The sequence below is a fragment of the Microtus oregoni genome, unplaced genomic scaffold (assembly GCF_018167655.1).
Source record: "Microtus oregoni isolate MIOR12 unplaced genomic scaffold, Mior012 000112F_000, whole genome shotgun sequence".
Taxonomy (NCBI): domain Eukaryota; kingdom Metazoa; phylum Chordata; class Mammalia; order Rodentia; family Cricetidae; genus Microtus; species Microtus oregoni.
In genome coordinates, this window is record NW_024544730.1 from 406328 (window position 1) to 429249 (window position 22922).

Genomic DNA, 22922 nt, shown 5'->3' on the forward strand with positions numbered 1-22922 from the left:
AGGCTGGCCTTGAACTCACAGAGATCCGCCTGCCTCTGCCTCCCTGGGAGGCATCTCTGCCTCCCCATCCTCTGCTGGGATTCAAGGTGTGCGCCACCACTGCCCGGCTGTGCTGTGATTTTTTTTTTTATCTGACTGGAGCTCGCACAAGTCTTATGCATGGGGTTACAATCACTCTAAGTTCATGTGTACAACTGCCTGTTTGTATCCAGAATATAGTTCCCTTGATGTAATCCACCACCTCTGGATCTTTCCGAGTCCTATTCCAAGAAGATCCCTGAGCTTTGTAGGGATTAGTGTGATGCAAATGTCCCATTTAGGGCCGAGAACTCACCAGTCTATACTCTGCACATTAATTGCCATCAACTGCAAAGGAGGTGCTTTTCAAAGATATGTTTTCTAGAGTGGGTTTTTAAAAAAGATTTATTTATTATATATACAGTGCTCTGCCTGCATGTATGCCTGCATACCAGAAGAGGGCACCAGATCTCATTATAGATGGTTGTGGGTCACCATGTGGTTCCTGGGAATTGAACCAGATCTTCTGGAAGAGCAGTCAATGCTCTTAACCTCTGATCCATCTCTCCAGTACTACAATGGGTTTTGAAGGCACCTTGATTCTAGAGCTTGGAGAACTAACAGTATGAAATGAGCTTCTCAAATTTTAATGTGCATCAAAATCACATTCCCTTTTATATAGAAAACTTAAATATATCTTTTATGAGGAAAACAAAGTTTAGACATGAAGAATTATCCAACATGAAGTAATTTTATTATTGTGTTGTCATTTCTGCTTGTTTCCAATGCTCCAAATGTTCTTACTGTGCTTGCAGAACCTTTATAAGTGGAAATAAACATCATGTTATATCTTTTAAAACTAACTTGAAGAACCTTTATAAGTGGAAATAAACATCATGTTATATCTTTTAAAACTAACTTGCACTTTCAGTATTTGTTTTATGAGCTAGGAAAGGAATATAAAAACTGGTAAATTTGACAATTAAAACTATCATCTACTTTTCTAAATCTGAAAGAAAGTTTATGACAATTCTTTATTTTTTTGAGAGGCTCTCACTATGTAGCCCAGGCCTGCCTGGGACTCAATGCATAACCTACGCTGGCCTTGAATTTCCAAGTGCTGGGATTATAACTCTATATGCTACACACAGCTTTTTTTTTAATATGGAAGAGAAAGATGCCTAATCTTAGCAAATATTCAGTCATACTAAAATGTAACTTATTTTACCGAAGAAAACATTATGATAGAAATTCCTTATATTAAAATATGTTGCTTCCTTTTCATTTCTTCAGAGTACCTTGCATATATAAACATGCACATATATACATCAAACACATATACACTCACTCAGCATACAGTTCGTTTCTCATTAATATGACACATAGATTAGACCACTTTATTTTGTTTTTAAAATTAAAAATTGTGTAACAAAACACCCAAAAGGAAAATAAAAACTGTATCAAATTTTGGTACATGTATAAAAAATATAGAAGTACTCTTCAAAAAGTTAGTGTTGAACCATTTTAATTTTAACATTTATTGCAAAGCACATTTTATAAACACTAAATTTACATAAAAGCTACACATATACAGACCCAAAAGAAAAATAGCAGTACTATTAATGCAAGTAAACTGATAAGATGTTTAAACAAATATGACAATAAAAATAATTTTCATTGCTATTTATTTTTCATAAATTTAAAAACTACTCAGAAATGAAATGTATTTAGTATATCATGAATACTATCAAAGTTTAGAATTACAGAAACAACACAGAACTACTTATTTTAAAAATCTTTCAAATATTCAATAGCCAACTGACAATTATTAATGTCAGTAAATAGTCAACATCAGTAAAAGTTCCTATCTAACTGAATAGAAAATTTTAGGCTTTGGTTAACAGGCTAAATTTGGTGGAAAAATCTTTATGTCTCCTTTACATTATATTCCTGAGTTTTTGCACAACGTTACAGATAAGATAAAAACTTAAGGTATAGCTTTGTATAACGCTGCATTTTAGTTCTGAAAAAACAAGTATTGAGATTATTTTAAATGTGAATAATAACATTTAATAACCAAGACAGAAAAGAATGCATTTACTATAGCTTAGCTCAGGGAAATGTTAATGCCTCTAACCACAATTTGTAAAGATCATTTTTAAAATATGACAGAAATTCTATTATACCTGCCAGAAGTTTTTATTTGTACCTCATGAGATCATATTGACTTTGTAGAACACAATGCTTTTATAAAAGAAATGCTCAAATGATGACAGTCAGCACAAGGCTAGGCACAGGGTAGGTGTTCCATATTATTAATTTAGCATAACAAAGTATTATTTCTACACATTAACAGTTCAACAGGTAGTTATAAGTTGATTTAAAGCATTTTAAACAGAAAATACAGTTTTAGTAACAACCATAAGAGGAATTTTTACAAGTGGCCATTTTCAGTCTTAGTTTTATAAAAATAGAGTTTCAGATTCCTTTAAATAGGCCTTAGAAAGCTGCCCCTGTTTGCTGCTAAATGTGATAAGAGCAACCTATTAACACCTTCAGAACTGATTAGTTTAGATGACAACCCTCCCTAGAGCAGTTTCCCTTGAAAACAATCTATGCCTCTGAAGACCAATGTGGATTTCTGAACAATTCCCATACCTCCTGGAAAATTACTATCATTAAATGGATTTGAGAAATAATGATTTCAGGTTACCAAAATTTTTATCATACTTGGACATTACTTTACATGAGTAAAAACATGTATGGAGATCTTGAATAACCTGCCTAGCTTATCATCAGACCTTACCCAAAAGTATTTCTTATCTAAAAGTCACAGGTTTTGCTCTAGGTCTCTTGCTAGTCACAAGAGCTATCAGACAGTGATCACTTCTGTCAAATCTGCTGGTGATTGCTGTTCTATAGTTTTATATTGCATAGGCTTTTTCTTACTAGGAAACAGAAGAATCATCTGGCAGTTGTATTTTAAAAAGAGCAGCAATACAACTTATGAAGAAGTTAGTTCTTAAAATGGCAATGTCAGCATCAGTAAGAAGTATCTGCAAAGCTGATTACCAAATATCTTAGTTTTTTTCTTTCTTTTAAAATAGGATCTCACTATGTTGTCAAGGATAGTTTTGAACTCCCAAGCTCCAGAGCTTCTTCCACTTTAGCATCCCAAGTAGCCTGGGACTACAGATGGCACTACCACATTCAGTTTTCAAATTCCTATTTTTTTAAAAAATTTTCAATTTACAAAATAGTATGTCAACTCCATGTACAAAATCTCATTAGCCATATAATGCAAGAAGAAAATAATTATTTAACTGGATATGCATTTAAAAAGTACATAAGTTTATTTAATTATTACCTAGTAACAAATTCCTCTAAATAAAAAGAGAAAATAAGTAACAAAATACACTATCAAATGAATGCCATAGAGCACTAAGGAAAGTTTAAATTATCAAAGATTTGAAAGAATTTTTAATTAGTATTAAAATTGTTAACCGGTAGCAACTTCTGTTTTCTAATAAGAGTATTATATAAAAAGAAAACTGAAAGCTCATTGAAGGGGTTAAATAGTTTATAAGATGACTAAAATTACTTAATTTAAATGAACTATTTTAGATCTTCAAGTAAATGATATGGTATTCAAAGAATTATTTAAAAATAGCCTTTAACAATTTTAGAATCAGTAAAAATTACTAATGGCTTAAGACTAATAGACATAAGTATTTTATCAAACTCTCTATATAAAGATTAGAAAGAGCTTAATACCACAGTCTGCTTCAAATCGCCATCTGTATCTCAGCAAAGTTATAGAAGCTGTCAACATCTCCAGATGCTGTCTCCTTCTTTTCTGATACAAACATCTATTTAAAATACAAAACAAACATAAGATTAGTTCTGTGGCCCTTAAATACCAAAGGCCACATATTTATAGAACAAAGTCATAAGCTTAGGGTTTTCTTTTTAAGATTTATTTATTTATTGTGTACACAGTGTTTGGCCTCCTTGTATGCCTGCAGGCCAGAAGAGGGCACCAGATCTCATTACAGATGGTTGTGAGCCACCATGTGGTTGCTGGGAATTGAACTCAGGACCTCTGGAAGATCAGCCAGTGCTCTTAACCTCTGAGCCATCTCTCCAGCCCAAGCTTAGGGTTTTATCTTTAAGAAGTTTTTAGATTTACTTTTTATATGTATGAATGTTTTGCCTGCATGTATGTATGTGTACCATTTACATGCTTGGTTTCTTCAGAGGTCAGAAGAGGATATTGGACCTCTGAAGCTGGAGTTACATATGGTTGTGAGCCTATGGGTTAAAGAATATACTATAGATACAAGTACTATTTGGTTGTAAGGGAAAGGAGATAAAATGGAAAATTAGATTAAGATAAGTAAGATCTATACCTTTGTCCCGTTGAATATCTCGTTTACGATAAGGTGACATCCTTCTACAGCACCATTTCCATTAAATTCCAGGGCAATCACAGGACCTAAAATGAACCCCAAGAAGTTTTTTCTCACCACGAATACAAATATATTGTAAAGCTTATTCTTGAATTTCTTTTAGATTTTTGACATAGTTCACTATGTAGCCCTGAAAGACACTATGTAGACTAGTCTGCCCTTGAGCTTTTCTCCATCCTTCTGCCTTTACAGGTATGTATTAAACCCAGCATTCATTTTTTGATTCTTCTCTGAGAAATTTCCAGTATCTTCATCAGGTGGGAAAGAAGAAGGATGGAGATAAAAAGGCACATCATTTTAACTTTTCCCTATCCCTATCATAAAACAAATAAACACTGAGTCTCATCTTAGGATGCACAGCTCCCGTACTATTACACAACTGTATCACATTTTTAAAAATTATGTATGTGTGTGGGTATGTGTACATGTGGAGTCCTGCAAGTGCCTTGTGGAGGACAGACGAGGTCATTGGACTCCCTGTAGCTGGAGTTATGGACAGTTGTTCCTGAGCTTCCAGATTTGGGTCCTGGTATCTGAATTCCAGTCCTTTGCAAGAACAGCAAGCATTCTTTAACTGCTAAGCCATCTTTCCAACCCTTACTGTCACGCTTTCAACTGTTGAAAATTGTCTGGTTTCTTTGGTTTTTGTTTTTCTTTTTAAAACAAAACAAACAAACAAAATAAAAGAATCTCCACTAATTTAGCAGTACAAAGACTAGTGGGCAAAATACCAAACAAGATAAAAACAATCCAAGTCAACACACAAGTCTTACCAGGCAGCCTGCCCTCCTTCCAGCTCCCCTACTTAACCATCCAAGTTCTAGTTCACCAACTATGGAAATAAATCAAAAGGGAATTGAGGCCAGGCACCAAAGCAATGCCTCTTTGAAAGAATTTTCCTTAAGTGTGTTTTAAAGTTACATTCTAAAAGTAAATATCAAACTTTTATTTTTAATCCTCTGAATAGAAAGATTTGTGCCTCCTTTCCCACCCATTAATTTGAATGCTTTTAAGACCCCCTCTGACTTACATTTTGAGTTAAATATTCATGATTTAATCTTTGGCAAACCTGGAATTTAGCATAGATTTGTTGGCAAGCATGACCAAAGCCAATCAGACCAAGAAAATGTGTGCTTCAATTAATGTGTATTCAGCTATCACTATATTCCAAACAGATCAGCATTTTATTTCCTATGGTGATGGAGAAGTTTTGACCTCAAGGAGTTTACAAATGTGTCTCAAAAACAGATATAAACTAATTAAACAAACAAAACAATATAGAATAATGGAGTACTACATCTGAAAAGCCAAGGTAAACAAAATATGAATGCTAAGTTTAATGTAGTTCTGAGACCTGGACAAAGCACAAGAATGAGATAGATCTCATTATATTTGGCACTGAAATAACTGGAGGGTTGAAATTTAATACAGAAACAAACAGGAAAGGCAAGTACTAAAACAGTCAACTGTACCCTCACACAGACCTAGTGAACAAGCTAAACTAGGAGTTTACAGCACATAGTATCTATAGATTATGATAAGTACTGAGTCAAAGAAGAGGCAACTGTTTACATTTTCTTACTCTTGGCAAAAAGGCTCTGTGGAAAATGTGGCTGATAAGAAGAGGAAAGAGAGGGTCATGTAGTAGCATGGATGCAGGTGAAAATCGTCTCAATGTACCCTTTTATATAACTTGATATTGGAAAGCATGTCAGTATTTCAAAGCCAAAAGTAAATGTGGGGGGAAAAGCAGTTCTAAAAGTTAAAAGCAAACTAAAATAAATGAGTCTATCAAGTTAGTGATATGACCATACAAAGACTTATTCTAAGCAACCTTAGAAGGCAATGCCTTGTCTGTATACCTTCAGTGGTATGTGGCCTAAGTATAAAAATATAGAAGGTGATCGAAAGCCAGTAAGCTAGGCCAAAGTAGGCCTGAGGCAACGAACGCCACCTTGGGCCAGAGCAGGATTGAGGCAACAAATTCCACAGTAGTGAGATGGAACCAGCTACCTAGGCTGTAGTGAACCTGAGGAAGCAAGCTCCATGGGAGCAGGAGCTGTGAGCCAATCCAGTCCTGGGACACTGGTGGACCAGGATTGAACCAGGGTCCTGGTCCAGAGACAGTGAAGTCCACTGGAACAGGTACAGGAGAGTAACTGCTGAGTGAGTGAGCCAGAGTCAGAGACTATTGAGGGTCCAGATGTGAATTTGGGGCCTTCAAGGGAGTATACCTAAGCCAGGACCCCTGTGGGTCTGGACTTGAGTCTAGGACCCCTCAGGAACTAGGCCTGAGCCAGGACCTCTGCCAGTCTGGGTGTGAATCTGGGACCTCCGAGAGGGGAAAGGCAGGAACCAGAGATCTCTGTGGGGCCAGGTGTGAGTCTGGGACCTCAGAGGGAGTAGGCCTGAGCCAGGTCCTCTGTAGGTCCTGGCATTGGTCTGGGACATCGAAGGGAATAGGCAGGAACCTGGAACCTCTGTGGGTCCTAGAGTGAGTCTGGGACCTCTGAGGGAGTAAGCCTCTGCGGTTCTGGGGGCTCCTGAGCCTGGGAGCCCCAAGGCAGTAGATCAGAGCCAGAGACCTTTGCAGGACCAACTCCATGCCAAGGACCTTTGCAGGAGTGGATCCAGACCAGGGTTTACAGAAATAGATCAAAGCCAGTAACCTAGGCCAAAGTAGGCCTGAGGCAACAAACTCCACCTTGGGCCAAGCAGGATTGAGGCAACAAATTCCACAAGAGTGGGACTGAACCTCTCTTAAGATTGGAGGGTGTGTGTGGGAGGGGGTAAGGGGGAGGGTGTGTGGAGGGAGTGGTAGGGAAGTGGGAGGAGGGGAGGAAGTGGAAATTTGGATTGATATTATTTTTTAAAGTAATAAAAATAATAAAAAATTAACAAAAATACAGAATGAAATATTAACCAAATTAAAAAACAGTAACCTTATTAATTAATTAATTTCAGATAAAATTGATTTTAAAACAGGGAAGATAATCAGAGCTAGATGGCGTTATTATATAAACAAGGGTTTTCCAAAGAAAAATCTATCAATTCTAATGCATATGCAATTAATAGACCTTCAAAGTACACAAGGTGAAGCCTCAATAATTAGAAAAGAGAAATACACAAATCCTCAGTGACACCTGTAGAGGTCAACATTTCTCTCATTAATATATCAAATAAGTAGGCAGAAAATAAAGGAGAGAGATGACTTGCACATTATCAATTAAGTTGGCATAATAGATATTTATATAGCATTTTACCAAGCAACAGATTTTACATTTCTGAGCCACCCAACATGGGGTACTGGGAATTGAACTCTGGTTCTCTGGAAGAGTAGCAAGTGATCCTAATGACATCTCTCTAATCTCCAATTTTTTGTTTTTCTTTTCTTTTTTTTTTTGAGACAGTATTCTAATACGTAACCCAAGTTGATCTTGAACTAACATATAGCCTATGTTGGCCTGATACTCATGATCATGTCTCAGGAATGTGCCACTATACTGGCTTTAAAAATACTTTTCACTAAATTAAATATTAAGTTACTTTCTCTATAAAGGACCGGATAGAAAGTATTCTAGCCCTTGTGGACTATACATTGCCTGCCATGAAACAAATCTTTGGTTGTAGTTAAAAAAAAAAAAAAAGAAAACCCAGCAGAATAGACAGAAGAATGAATATGACCATAATCCCATAAAACTTCATTTTGTTTTGTTGGTTTTAGTAGACAGGGTTTCTCTGTAGCTTTGGAGCCTGTCCTGGAATTAGCTCTTGTAGACCAGGCTGGTCCCAAACTCACATAGATCCACTTTCTTCTGCCTCCTGATTAAAGACATGTGCCACTACCACCCAGTCAAAAACTTCATTTTCTAATGCAGGCTGTGGGCTGTATTTTGCCAAATCTTGAGTTGAATAAATATGAAAATACAATGTGTTGAAAGTTGCATGATACAGCTAAAGTCATACGTATAGGGAAAAAAATCATTATTAAATATATATGCAGGAGATCCTTATTTGCATACTTGTTAAAATTCTCCTGTAACTACCTCTACACTTAGGTGTGTACTACCCATCAATACTTGAGTCTACTTTTGTAGTTATTCTCAGACATGCTTGTAGTTCATGTTCCTAGCTAAGTGAAGTTAGCATTCTTGTTTTATTCCTCTTATATACGCAAATATCCTTTTCACCATCTGAATTGTGCCTTATTTTTCATATTTCTGAGATCCCTATTGATTGTGGTGTTGACACAGCCCCCAAACTTGGTGTCCACTGTACCTAACTGAGGAAGGCTATTCTGTGCTTCATGAGAACATGTGTGTACATATGCTTCACGCAGGCATGCTGTTAGCTGTAGTTCTTAGAGCAATGTCAAAAATCATACTTAAATCTGTAACTTATGCTCAAACTTTAAGAAACTAGAGAATGAACAAATCATACCTAATGTTAGTGAAAGTAAGGAAGTAATAAATACGAGAACAGAAACCTAATGGAATTGAAAAGAAAATTGAAATGCAAAGCACTTCTTTGAAACTCTCAGTAAAATTAGAAACATCATGTGAAAAGGTACTGAATGTCACTAATCAAGAAAATGCAAATCAAACTCATGATGAGATATCAACTTCACATACATGTTAGGCTATTATCACAAAGGGAAATGCATTGCTGAGGATGTGAAGCAAGAAGAACAAGAACCCTTGTGCATCGCTAGTGGGAATTTAAATTGTTATATATAGTCATTATGATAATACTTCTTCAAAAAAATTAAAAATAGAGCTGCCATATAATCCAGCAATCCCACTTCTGGGTATATATTCAAAAGAAATCAAATCACTACCCAGAAAGAATTCCTACGTTATTGAGGCATTATTCACCCTAACCAAGAAATGGAATCAAATTTAGGGGTCTTGTTGACAACTGGGTGGACAAAAAAAGTATGGTATGGACTACTCTTGGTGGCATATGTCTTTAATCCTAGAACGTGGAGGGCAGAGACAGGCAGATCTCTGTGAGTTCTGGGTCATCCAGGGTTATGTAGTAAAGCCTTATCTCAAAAAAATCTCACTCTTGAAGTAGTAGGGGCGGCGGCAGGGCTGCGTCCCCCACACCCCAGCCGCCTGCCCAGCTAGCTTATGCCCCGAAATAATTACACGGACTCTGTATTCTTTTAATCACTGCTTGGCCCATTCTCTTCTAGGCTAATTCTCACATATTAATTTAACCCATTTCTAATCATCTGTGTATGGCACCCCAAGGTGCGCTTACCAGGGAGATTCTAGTCTAGTCCATCCTGGGTCGGAGCTTCATCCCGGGAGCGGGGCATGGCATGTCTCTCTCAGGCGTCTGCTCCCGAGAGGAGAGCTGTGTAGTCTCTGACCTCACTTCCTCTTCCTCCCAGTGTTCTGTCCTGTTTTCTCCTCCCACCTATCCTCTAACCAATAAAATGGGCCAGGGCAGTGCCTTTATTAGCCAATGACCTTCCTCCATCACACTCTCCTCTCTCTCTCTGTATCTCTGTCTCTCTCTTTCTGTCTGTCTCTGTCTGTCTGTCTGTCTGTCTGTCTCTGTCTGTCTGACTGTCTCTCTCTCTCTCTCTCTCTCTCTCTCTCTCTCTCTCTCTCTCACACACACACACACACACACACACACACACACACACTCACGTCTATTCTGTCAAAAAAAGATCTTGCCATTTGCAACAACATGGGTGAGCCCAGGGCCGAGAGGCTGGAGAAAGTGCAAGATGCTGGTTACATCATATAAATTTGTGTAGTTATATGATTAGTATGTTGAGGCTGCATATATAGACTGAGCTATCTCCTGTCTAAAATGCATGGGGTTTAATCTACAACACAACCCCCCAACACACATTTAAGATAAGTAAGTTCTTAGGATTTAATATATAGTATGATGGCTATAGTTAGTAATACCATATTGTATACTGGAAAATTGCTGAGACTTTAAATGCTTTTATCACAAAAAACCAATTATGGGCCATTGAGATGACTCAGAGGGTAAAGTTTGCTGCACACCACGGAAAACTGAGTTCAACCCTTAGAATCCAGAGAAGTAACTTAACAGAGTTGTCCCTAACCTCCATAGCTGTGCCACAGAACATGCACCCACAAACATACATATAATAATAATAGATTTTAAACAAAAAATTTGAAGACATAACTGTTTGTTGTAATCATTTATAATATATGGATAGGTCAGGTCACTAGATTATATACTTTAAAATGTAGTATCTGGCAATTATATATAAATAAATCTGAAAAAATTAAAAAAGTTACCAAACAAAATATAAATTTCTAGACTGATGGAAAAATGAGAATAAAAGCCTGACACCCTGCGTTTGATCTGTGGGACCCACATGGTAGAAGAAGAGAATCAGCTCCTACAAGATGTAACCAGCATCTTGCACTTTCTCCAGCCTCTCGGCCCTGACTTCTACCTTTGCCCTGTAACACAAATGTAACCCTACCCTGCCACGATGGAAGGTAAACACAGCAGATGCCATTTCAACTTCACCTCTTCTACAAAATCTATAACCCTTTCTAACCTGAGAAAAGAGCAGATGATCCCCAACACAACAACATTCTTCAGACTAACTGGAGGTGATGAAAAACAAAAGTAGGTTGACAACTGTCACAGCAATTAAAGTCAACGTGGGATCTAGAAATGAATTTTGGACCTGGAACTTGCTGGCAAACATCTGGTGAAATGAGAATCGACTGTACAAGGAAACATTTTACCAATGTCAATTTCTTGCTTTTGACAAATGTGCCTTGGCTACGTTAACATTTGGAGAAGCAGGAAGAAGATATACAGAAGCTCTTGGTACTGTCTTCGCAAAGTTTCTGTAAATTTAAATTATTCTAGAGATTTATTAAAAATAAAAAGCATGAAAATTCAGACTAAACTACCAAACCTGGCATGGCCTACAAAGCACCATTTTGTCCACTACTGCTCATAGCTCATCTACTGTTTTTGTTGAAGAAGATGGGCCTTTCAAACAAAGAAAAACAAGTCTAATTAGTGCCCAAGACCATCTGAGAAGCTACCAAAATGTTGATTCCAAGGACATATAATAAAGACTTCTGAGAGAGTAGTTCGAAATTTATATTTTTAAAAACATCCTACATAGTTTTGAGGATTAGTATGGTTTGGAAGTTCTAGGATAGAAAACAATAGATTCTCTTATTAATAGTCAAATAGTAATATTTATTAACTAAAGAAGATAATTGTGATTAAAGACTATTTAGATTCAGCTATGAATTACAATAAAGGTAAATTTCCAAGAGTAAGCCTATTATTTAAAAAAAATGGTTTTCAACTGACAATTATTTCAAAGGACATCAGGCAATGTCTAAAACCATTTTTGTTGTTGTTGCCACAACTGAAGAAATGTGTATCAAGAGGGCAGGAGCCAGAAATGATGTTCAACATTCTATAATGCACACAGCAGCCCTACTCAGGACAATTACCTACCTGAGAATGACTATTGCTTACCTTATTCCACCGTGTTAGAATATTAGCATCAAGTCGGCTTGCTATTCCACATGACCTAATAAACTCACTATTGGGCAGACTAAATTATTTTATCCATTTTAGGTGGTTTTGAGAATAAGATATATAATTTTTTAAAGTTTTTATTTCACTTTTATTTTATGTGTTATGGGAGCTTTGCCTGCATATATGTGTGTGGACCATGTGCATGCAGTGCCTTTGGAGGCCAGAAGAGGGCATTGGATCCATAGGAACTGGAATTACAGCCAGTTGTCAGCCACCACTGAGACCAGAGAACCTGGGTGCTCTGGAGGAGCAGCCAGTGAGTGCTCTGAACTGCTGAGACATTGCTCAACTCCTCCAATGTTCAATTAAAACACACACACACACACACACACACACACACACACACACACACACTAGAAATACTGAAAGAACAGCATAAATATCCACCTTACCTTTAACTATAGTCACCAAGAGTCAAAATTTAGCCCCATAGGTTTTTTTTAAACAATTATTTGTTTGTATATTTACTTATTTTTATAGATGTAGAGGTGTGGGCACTCATGCCATGGACACACTTATGGAAGTCAGAGGACAACTTGTGGGTATAAGTTCTCTCCTTCTTCCACGTGGGACTGAACTCAAGGTCATCAAGCTTGGTGGCAAGTGCTTTTACTCACTGAGTCATTTTGCTGGCCCCTACATATTATACATTAGTGCACACACATGCTTTATTCTTGTTTTGCTGACACCATGATACTCATAATGCATTTCCTACCTAATCACAATACTATTTCCATACCTAAGGAAATTAAACAACTCCTATCACCTTCAAACTCCTAGCTTAAAAACTGTATCAATCCCATATCAAATCAGGGTTCTCTCTTTGCATTAATTGTTATATCCCTTTAGATTATTTTAATCTAAAAGAGTTCCCTCACCTGAAGAAAGCTAGTTATCTTATAGAACGTCTTGTATTTTGGGCTTGGTTCATTGTTTCTTTGTGGTGTCATGTAACTTTCTTTCCTATCTTGGTTCAGTTAGCAATAGATTGAAAGATTCCCTTTCCCCAGATTTAGAAAAGAAAGGAACAAAGACAGAAGAGGTTGGAGGCAGAAAGAAGGTAAGAGACGCAGCCTATAATCATAAAATCCACCTGCTTTCTTTTTCTTTTCTTTTTTTAAAAATATTTATTTATTTATTATGTATACAATATTCTGTCTGTGTGTGTGCCTGCAGGCCAGAAGAGGGCACCAGACCTCATTACAGATGGTTGTGAGCCACCATGGTTGCTGGGAATTGAACTCATGACCTTTGGAAGAGCAGGCAATGCTCTTAACCACTGAGCCATCTCTCCAGCCCCCTTTTTTTTCTTTTTTTGAGACAGGGTTTTTCTATGTAGCCCTAGCTATCCTAGAACTCGCTCTGTGGACCAGACTGACCTCAAACTCACTGAGATTGGCTTGCCTCTGCCTTCCAATCCTGGGATTAAAGGAGTGTGCCACCATCGCCCCTTCCCTCTTTTTTTGAAATGGTCCTGAACTCCTTATATAGCTGAGAATGTCCTTGAACTCCTAAACTCCTCTTGCCTCTACCTCCCAAGTACAGGGATTACAGGTGTGGAGTACTTTTCCAAAGGTGCATAACAGTTATTAAATTACCTGCACTATTTTTTTTTTGAGACAGGGTTTCTTTGTCTTGGACTCGCTCTGTAGACCAGCCTGGCCTTGAACTCACAGAGATTCACCTACCTCTCCCTCCCGAGTGCTGAAATTAAAGGCGTGCATCACTGCTGCCCGGCCCCCCTGCATTATTCTTTGTAAGGTTTATTTGGTGATAGAAATGGAACCCAGGTCCTCATGCTATTCAAGCACTCTTACTACTCTGACCCCAACCCCCATTAGTCAATGGTCAAACTGCCCCCAAATTTTTCCAATGCAAACTCCTTCAAGCTGATTCTTTTGACCCGACATGAGTGCTTCAATCTTTAAGTACTTCCTGTAGACATGTTTTTTTCAATTAATTAATTATTTTATTTTACTTATTTTTATTTTATGTGAATTGGTGTATTACCAAGGGATGTCAGGTGCCCTGGAACTGGAATATTAGACAGCTGTAAGCTACCATGTGGATTCTGGGAATCAAACCTGGGTCCTCTGGAAGAACAGTCAGTGTTCTTAACCAGTGAGCCATCTCTCTAGCCCCAGAATCTCTTGTTTTTTTAAGACTTGATTGTATGACATTATTTCCTGAAATTCTGGTAACATCTGCTCATTGGTTTTAGTTCTGCTTTTTCCAGAAACAAAACATTTTACTACTTCCATGTGAAATGTTGTATTATTGAAAGACAGGTACTGTTTAGGTTGAAGCAATTCTATAAGACTTCTTTACTAATATTATACAAATATATAAACCCAATTCAGGCTACTGAATTCAATACTAACTCTTACACTTTAGGATATCCATTAGACTTATTGCTTAATTCCATTCCTAGAAGTTGATGAGAGTTTTAAGGTTCATTTCCAAGATTTTATTTGAATGTTCCTATGTCAAAATATATTCTGAGGTAGACTCAAGCACTGGATTGAATAAGTCATTGCCACTACCACAATAACTAAGAAAAAGATATGAAATTTTATGCTAACACTTAACAGCCCAATTACATAGAGCATTATTGCTTAAAATTATCGTAATAGTCCTTCTATGCTTTTTTCATACAGTTTTAGAGTTCATTATATTTTATTTATACATAAAGAACACACATACAGATGTGCCCTGTCTGTAGAGTATACCCAATTAGCATTCCATATTGCTATTCATACTGGCTTGGAGCCTTAAGCAAACAATGTCCCTACTCCCAACAGAAAGATAGTACTTTGGCCTCCAAAGTCAATATGCCTTTAAGAAAATATAGGCAAGCATCATCTTTTCAGCGGGGCAGGCAGATTCTAGCTCCTCTCTTTCGCACATTTCTTCACTATCTGAAACTTATTGCTGGTATTCACTTGCTAGGGAAAATTATAATTTTCACAAAAAGTTAATTATATGAAAACAGAAAATTAGTGACTATAATTCTTCTTTTTCAGTAGAGCCAACGCATATCCTTATTATGTAACAGTACAAAGGTAAAATAGTAATAAAATGACAACTAAAATAATACAGAAATGTGACCATTTAAGTACTAAGAGAAAGAACAGGAGAAAAGTGAGTTCTACAGTGCTTCTTGGGTTTTGGGGAAAACTGAACAAAAGAGAAAGAGAAGGCAACATGAAAGAAATGTTAAGAGAGTCAAAAAAGAAAATAACCAAAAAAGTACCCCAGTCACCCAGAAAATACCTTTGTTTAGAAGAAGAAAAAAGTCAGATGCCTTTTCTCGGAAAACCCTTTGAGCATCTTCAGCTTTCATTGACACTTCCTTTGTCTGCACTAGGAGAAACCCTTTACCAACCATCTGTGGAGAATAAAACTTCATTCAGATTGGAAAATGAACTTTTGGGATAAAAACAAGGTTTTGTTATTTGAACATTTTTCCATATATAATGCAACCCAGCATTCTGATTTTTGTTTTAGTTCTGAGTAATTCAGACTCCGCTGTCACTACTTTACAACTACTAACCAGAAGCTTAATTTGATGATACAGAAAATGTTCAATGAAAATTACCATAGTTCACTACAATTAACATAATTTGTTAAATATAATAAAGATGTTAAAATAAAACAGAAAAATACCATGTAATGTTAATTTTAAAAGCCATCACATCAATTTGTATAGTATATTGCAAGAATGATTGACCACACATATGGGACCATTTGAAGTTTTCTGAATATTATACATATATACATACAAAATACATTTAACCTCTCATGAGATGGGTACCACCACCATCTTCCTTGTAGGGATGAGACAATTAAGATGTGACATGGTTAAGAACTTGCCCAAGGTCTATAAATTAACAGAGCTTTGATTTTAATTCAAGTTAATGAGATGGTGGATTAAAGAATTATTTTTCAGGATGGTGGCTTGTAGATGGAGGCTATTTGTTCATTTTCTGGCCACCCAGACCCAAAATAATCACAAAGAAACTATGTTAATTGCAATACTGTTTGGTCAATAACTTATGTGTGTTTCTAGCTAGCTCTTACATCTTAAAGTAATCCACTTCTATTGTTCTGTGTATTACCACGAGGTTGTGGTCTACTTCCTATATAAGAAAACAATTTGTTTGTGAAAACAATATAAAATGTGATTTTATAATGTTCCTCAGCAAATCAGAGTTGGTAACTGCATCTCCCAGTCTAAGCTGTCCTAATATAGCTGTGCTATGAAAATACTTAACTTTTATTTTTTTCAGAACTAGTTTCTTTGCTAACTCAAGTATAATTTAAATAGTATATAACCTGTCAACATAACATTTAGGTCTTTCCCTTTTCTTAGCATTAGCTTTCTTTCAGCACTGGGACAGCACAAGAGCTTTATGTTTAAGGGTTAATATACAGGAAGAGTATCAGCCTGCATGTATGAATCACAGCTCTGATGTTTACCAGCTAGCTGAGTGACTTTTGCCAAGTTATTTACCCTGTCTGTAGGTCACAGAGTTGTTTTGAACACTGAGTTAATTCATGTAACTCTCTTTACAAGTACCCGACTGGTAAAAAGTATGTAAGAGTAAGTTACTATTATTATTAGTGTAGGATTGTTATTTTGCATTCCAGAAGGACATTTAAAGAACATCACTCTTCTAAGTCATATTCTTGCAAAGGCCATTTCACACATCAGATACCAAAAGTCAAAAGGTTCAGAGCATTGATGACTCACAAATAGACTGTGTTGATGGCTTTTTTTCTTTAAACAAGTTAGAATATCCTAATTATCTAACAAAATGGAGTTTAACTTGAATGATTAATCTTTGAAAATTATATGTAGTAAAAACTCACAGACAAAAGAAACCTCTCCCTCAATGGTGACGGGACAAGAGAAAATAAGGAGCCCAGTGTGGATGACACTGTCAAAACAGGGTCTAAAAGTTGTATTCTTAAACATCATTTCCAACCTCTAAACCAATTAAAACTCCAAAAAAAATTTCCTCATTAGAAAAATCATTAGCAAAGACTATGCTTCAATACGCAGTACTGTTGTGAGCATGTGTGGAAACTGTTTATGATGAAGAATGGAAAATCTTTGAGGCAAAGAAATGTATCTGTATGCCTTAATTTCCAGTATCACCTAGGTTCTATTATTTCTAAGTTGCAACTAATTACAAGGTATTTAAGCAAAGATGTGGAAAACAAACTTGTATCATATAATGAATGAAATATGATAATAGCATAACCTGCATATAACTGATGCTAACAAATGCTTACTAAATTAAATTAGATTTAAAGGTTGCATTGAGAAAGGATTTTGGCCGGGTGATGGTGGCGCACGCCTTTAATCCCAGCACTCGGGAGGCAGAGGCAGGTGGATCTCTGTGAGTTCGAGACCAGCCTGGTCTAGAGAGCTAGTTCCAGGACAGGCTCCAAAGCCACAGAGAAACCCTGTCTCAAAAAACAAACAAGAGAGAGAGAGAGAGAGAGAGAGAGAGAGAGAGAGAGAGAGAGAGAGAGAGAGAGAGAGAGAGAAAGGATTTTGTAGACCAAGAGATCTGCTTCTAAGGTAAACTTTGTGGATCCAAGGAATTCGAGGACTATAACTTGAGGGTTGCTAGTATTTCTAATAATTAATTTGTAAATAATTGATGCAGGATTTCACTCTGTATGCTGTGAATACCACTGGTGAATAAAGAAATTGCCTTGGCCTGTTGATAGGGCAGAACTTAAGTAGGCAGGGAAAGCTAAACAGAATGCTGGGAGAAGGAAGGCAGAGTAGAGAAAAGCCATGTAGCTGCCAGAGACAGACACTGGAACTTTACCCAGTAAGCCACAGCCATGTGGTGACATACAGATTAATAGAAATGGGTTAAATTAATATGTAAGAGTTAGCCAATAAGAAGCTAGAGCTAATGGGTCAAACAGTGATTTAAATAATATAGTTTCTGTGTGATTATTTTGGGGCTATGTGGCCAGGAACAAATAAGCGGCCTCCCTCCTACTACAAATAATAACAATAAATAAAACCTAGCAAGTCCTATCTATGTCTATTTCTCTTCTCTCTCTCTCTCTCTCTCTCTCTCTCTCTCTCTCTCTCTCTCTCTCTCTCTCTCTCTCTCTCTACCTCATCAATTAATTTTCTGGCATTTGCAGTTGTATAATCATCAGCAAATAATACCACTAGGCATGACTCATCGCTGTCCTTCCGTCTCTGACCCCGGGATATGGGAACAATGCTTCTATTGGCTTCTGTAGAAATTCGTACAGCTTTGAATTCTTCAGTAGTTGGAATAGGAACATAGTCTTGAACCACAGCATTTTCTGGAAGAAGGCTCCAGTTGAGTTCTCCTGACACAGGTGTAAAATCATGAACATGACTCCATATATTATTGAAGATACTGAGCCCTGCATCTTTAAATTGGGCTGCTAATTCAGGGTAGTACCACTGAAAACATCCAAACTTGATATTTGTGGAAGATTCAATAATGGGTTGAGTGGCACAGCACAGAAAGACTTCCAACTTTCTACAGTCCCTCACACGAAATTGTTGGCAAGCTAATGTACACTTGCAATCTCTACAATTTCGGAAAAATACACTGCCTTTCACTGGTCCCAAGAAAAGTATGCAGTTGGTGCAGTCATCAATGGTAATGGTAGCTGAGTGATCAAAAATATAGATGTTACAGTTTTCACAGTCTTGAATGACAAATTGTTGTCCTGCCACTTTTCCAGGTAAGCGACCTACTGTTTCATCCTTCAGTCCACTGAAAATATAATCTTTTGGATCAACCTGCAGGGACAAAGCACAAGACCTTGAGTATTGTTAAGATATTCACCAAAAACATGTAAGTGCCTATGGGATACCAGACACAGTTGTTAATGCTAAAGCTTAAGTTTCCAATTTCATTGACTTTGCAATAAATTAGAAACCAATAAATAAAAGGAATGAGGAAGGAAAGGGGGAAGGAAACCAAAGTTCAAGGACACAATCAGCAAGTGCTTGGATCTTGTTCCAACCATTTCAGTTGTAAACTTTTTTAGGCAACTGGGGATATTCACACATATACACTGAAAGACCCCCACAGTATAGACAAACAGCTAAGCAGCAGCAATGCCAGGCTTAAACTTTGGAGCAACGCAAGTAACATTAGAGCAGGGAAGTTCGACTTGAGAACAAGGGCGGAGAAGCCAGGCAAGATATCTGCAGTCAGCCGGTCAGCCATCTGGCCCCAAGCGATAAGGAACCCGCAGCTGGCCTGCTCTAATGAGAACCTCCCGTTTGCTTAGGGAAACAGGATGCCTATAGTCAGCACATGTGCCCAACTTAGAATATCAGTAATTCACAGAAGAGACAACTCCCCCTATGAAAGATCCCAGCTTGGCTGCTGTAACGTCATTTCACAAAGCTTTTGATGAACGACTGTAAGTGCAGAGTAAGGTCAGGGTCCCTGGCTGCAAAACAGGATATTTATATCCATAGATTCGGGCAGGACATCAATTAACAGGATATCTGTTCCCATACATCTGTGCTGGGAGAGGAAAAACCACCTGTGCCCCTTGCCCCATTCCAACTGACCACTAACGATGCATTTGCTTCTGTAATCTGCTTCTGCTGCCCTCTTTCCTATAAAAAGACCTTCCCCCAGTCTGCAGGCGCGCTTGTCTCCCGAGAGACTAAGTCGCCCCAGGTACCTGTGTACTGAATAAAGCCTCTTGCTATTTGCATCTGAAGAGTGACTCGCTGTTCCTTGGGAGGGTCTCCTCAGCCTGAAAGACTGCCCACCACTGGGGTCTTTCATTTGGAGGTCCCACCGAGATTTGGAGACCCCTGCCCAGGGACCACCGACTCACCACCGGGAGGTAAGCTGGCCAGCACAATTGTTTTCTGTCTGTCTTCTGTCTTTTATGTTTGCGCCTGCGTTTGTACTGGTTAGCTAATCAGATTTGTATTTGGCGGACCCGGGGAGGAGCTGACGAGCTCGTACTCCCCACCGCAGCCCTGGGAGACGTCCCAGTGGCGTTTGGGGGCCCGATTCGTGGCCCATTTGCAGTTTGTGAGTCACGTGGAACTGGGACTGTTGGGGGCTGCCCCACTGTCTGAGGGATTCGTGACTCTTTTGGGAGACGAGGAGCCCGGGTCCTCAAAGTCTCCGTTTGAATTCTTGCTTTCGGTTTTATGCCAAAGCCGCGCTGCGAGTTTCTGTGTCTGTCTAAGTTGTATTTTGTTTGTCTGTCTAATTGTTACTGTCACCGCGGTTGAGAGAATGGGCCAATCTGTAACCACCCCTCTAAGTCTGACTTTACAGCACTGGCGAGACGTCCAAGACATTGCAAATTACCAGTCAGTGGACGTTCGGAAGAGATGCTGGGTAACTTTCTGTTCCTCGGAATGGCCCACGTTCAATGTGGGCTGGCCAAGGGATGGTACTTTTGACATCAATGTTATCTTACAGGTAAAGGCTCAAGTGATGGATCCTGGCCCTCACGGGCATCCAGACCAGGTCGCGTATATCGTGATCTGGGAGGCGATGGCTTATGACCCACCGCCCTGGGTCAAGCCTTTCGTCACCCCGAAACCCCCTCTGCACCTACTTTACCCCCTCCACTCCTTCCCACCCCAACGGGACCTCCGCCCCACTCCTCCCTGTACCCAACCCTCACCAAGTCCCCGGTGCCCAAGCCCCCTCCTCCAAAAGTCTTGCCCCCAGATGATGACCTACTGATGGACCTCCTCACGGAGGGCCCTCCCCCATATCAGGAGCCAGCTCCACGGCCTCCGAATGAGGCTGACTCAACTGAAAGAAAAGAAGAACAAGCAGCGCCGGCCTCTGCTGGTCCTTCTCCGATGGCCACACGCCTGAGGGGACGAAGAGACCAGCTGCATGCAGCGGATACAACCTCCTCACAGGCATTCCCTCTTTGCACGGGAATGAACGGCCAACTGCAGTACTGGCCATTCTCCTCCTCAGACCTCTACAACTGGAAAAATAATAACCCTCCTTTTTCTGAGGACCCCTCTAGGTTGACTGCTCTGATTGAATCTATTTTGATTACCCATCAGCCTACATGGGACGACTGCCAACAGCTGCTGCAGACCCTGCTGACTTCGGAGGAACGGCAGAGGGTCCTCCTGGAAGCCCGGAAGGAAGTCCGGGGACCTGATGGCCGCTCCACCCAATTGCCTAATGAAATAGATTCTGCCTTTCCCCTTGAACGCCCCTCTTGGGATTTCACCACGGTGGAAGGTAGGAATCACCTAGCCCTCTATCGCCAGTTGCTCATAGCGGGTCTCCACAGGGCGGCTTGACGCCCAACGAATTTGGCTCAGGTAAAGCAGGTTATACAGGGGTCAGAGGAAACTCCCTCTGCGTTCCTTGAGAGGCTCAAAGAGGCTTACCGCAGATATACTCCCTATGACCCTGATGACCCCGGACAGGAGACCAATATCTCCATGTCTTTTATTTGGCAGTCAGCTCCAGATATCAGACGCAAACTGGAGCGTCTAGAGAACCTCAGGGAAAGCTCACTCAGGGATCTGCTAAAGGAAGCAGAAAAGATTTTCAATAAGAGGGAGACTCAGGAAGAGAGGGAGGACCGCCTCAGGAGAGAAGCAGAGGAACGAGAGGACCGCTTCAGAAAAGAAGCCGAGGAAAGGGAAAAAGAGAGGGACCGCAAGAGACATAAGGAAATGAGTAAACTTTTGGCCACCGTAGTGTCAGGGCAAAGACAGGATAGACAGGAGGGAGACAAAAGAAGGCCACCCCTTGACAAGGACCAATGCGCCTACTGTAAAGAAAAGGGGCATTGGGCAAGGGATTGTCCCAAGAACTCGAGGGGACCCAGGAGACCAAGACCTTCTCAGACCTCCCTCCTAGCTCTGGACGACTAGGGAGATCAGGGCCAGGAGCCTCCCCCTGAGCCCAGGATAACCTTAGATGTTGGGGGGCAACCCGTCACCTTCCTAGTTGATACCGGAGCTCAACACTCGGTGCTAACCCGGGACCCCGGACCCCTGAGTGACAAGTCTGCCTGGGTCCAAGGGGCCACTGGTGGAAAACGATACCGATGGACCACAGATCGCAAGCTTCACCTAGCAACTGGTAAGGTGACTCATTCTTTCCTCCACGTGCCTGACTGTCCATATCCGCTCCTAGGAAGGGACTTGCTCACAAAATTAAAAGCCCAAAATTACTTCAAGGAAACCGGAGCACAGGTAGTTGGCCCTCAGGGACAACCCTTACATGTGCTGACTCTCAGCCTAGAAGATGAATATAGGCTGCATGAAAAAGACAGTACCACTGCGGCCCCCACTGAGGCTTATTGGCTGGATCGCTTTCCCCAGGCATGGGCAGAAACCGGGGGAATGGGGCTGGCCAGACAGCAGCCCCCTCTAGTGGTAAGCCTCAAGACAACTGCTACTCCTGTCTCGATTAAACAGTATCCCATGTCTCACGAGGCAAGGGAAGGAATAAGGCCTCACATCAAAAGGCTTCTTGACCAGGGAATATTAGTCCCCTGCCGGTCCCCTTGGAATACCCCCTTGCTGCCCGTGAAAAAGCCAGGGACTGGGGACTATAGACCTGTGCAGGATCTAAGAGAGGTCAATAAACGGGTGGAAGACATACACCCGACAGTTCCTAACCCCTACAATCTGTTAAGTGGACTATCACCCTCATATACTTGGTATACCGTCCTGGACCTCAAGGATGCATTCTTCTGCCTGAGACTGCACCCCAGAAGTCAGCCAATATTTGCCTTTGAATGGAAGGATCCTAAACTGGGGATTTCAGGACAGCTGACCTGGACCAGGTTGCCTCAGGGTTTCAAAAATAGCCC

The 22922-nt window shown here is 39.6% G+C and overlaps 1 protein-coding gene across 2 annotated transcripts in view; it reads right to left on the reverse strand.

Moving 5' to 3' along the window:
• Positions 1-764: 764 nt before the first annotated feature.
• Positions 765-22922, reverse strand: part of LOC121443694 (protein XRP2) — a 40682-nt gene continuing 18524 nt past the window's right edge. The window contains exons 2-6 of one of the 2 annotated variants that reach the window (XM_041645502.1): positions 18211-18876; positions 15336-15450; positions 4428-4513; positions 3793-3887; positions 765-836 (exon numbers count right to left, since the gene is read on the reverse strand). In XM_041645502.1, the coding sequence (XP_041501436.1) occupies positions 3804-3887; positions 4428-4513; positions 15336-15450; positions 18211-18876 (951 nt within the window). In that variant the 3' untranslated portion in view covers positions 765-836; positions 3793-3803. Of the gene's footprint in view, positions 837-1416; positions 3888-4427; positions 4514-15335; positions 15451-18210; positions 18877-22922 lie in introns of those variants that run through there. The other variant, XM_041645501.1, reaches the window with a different exon arrangement.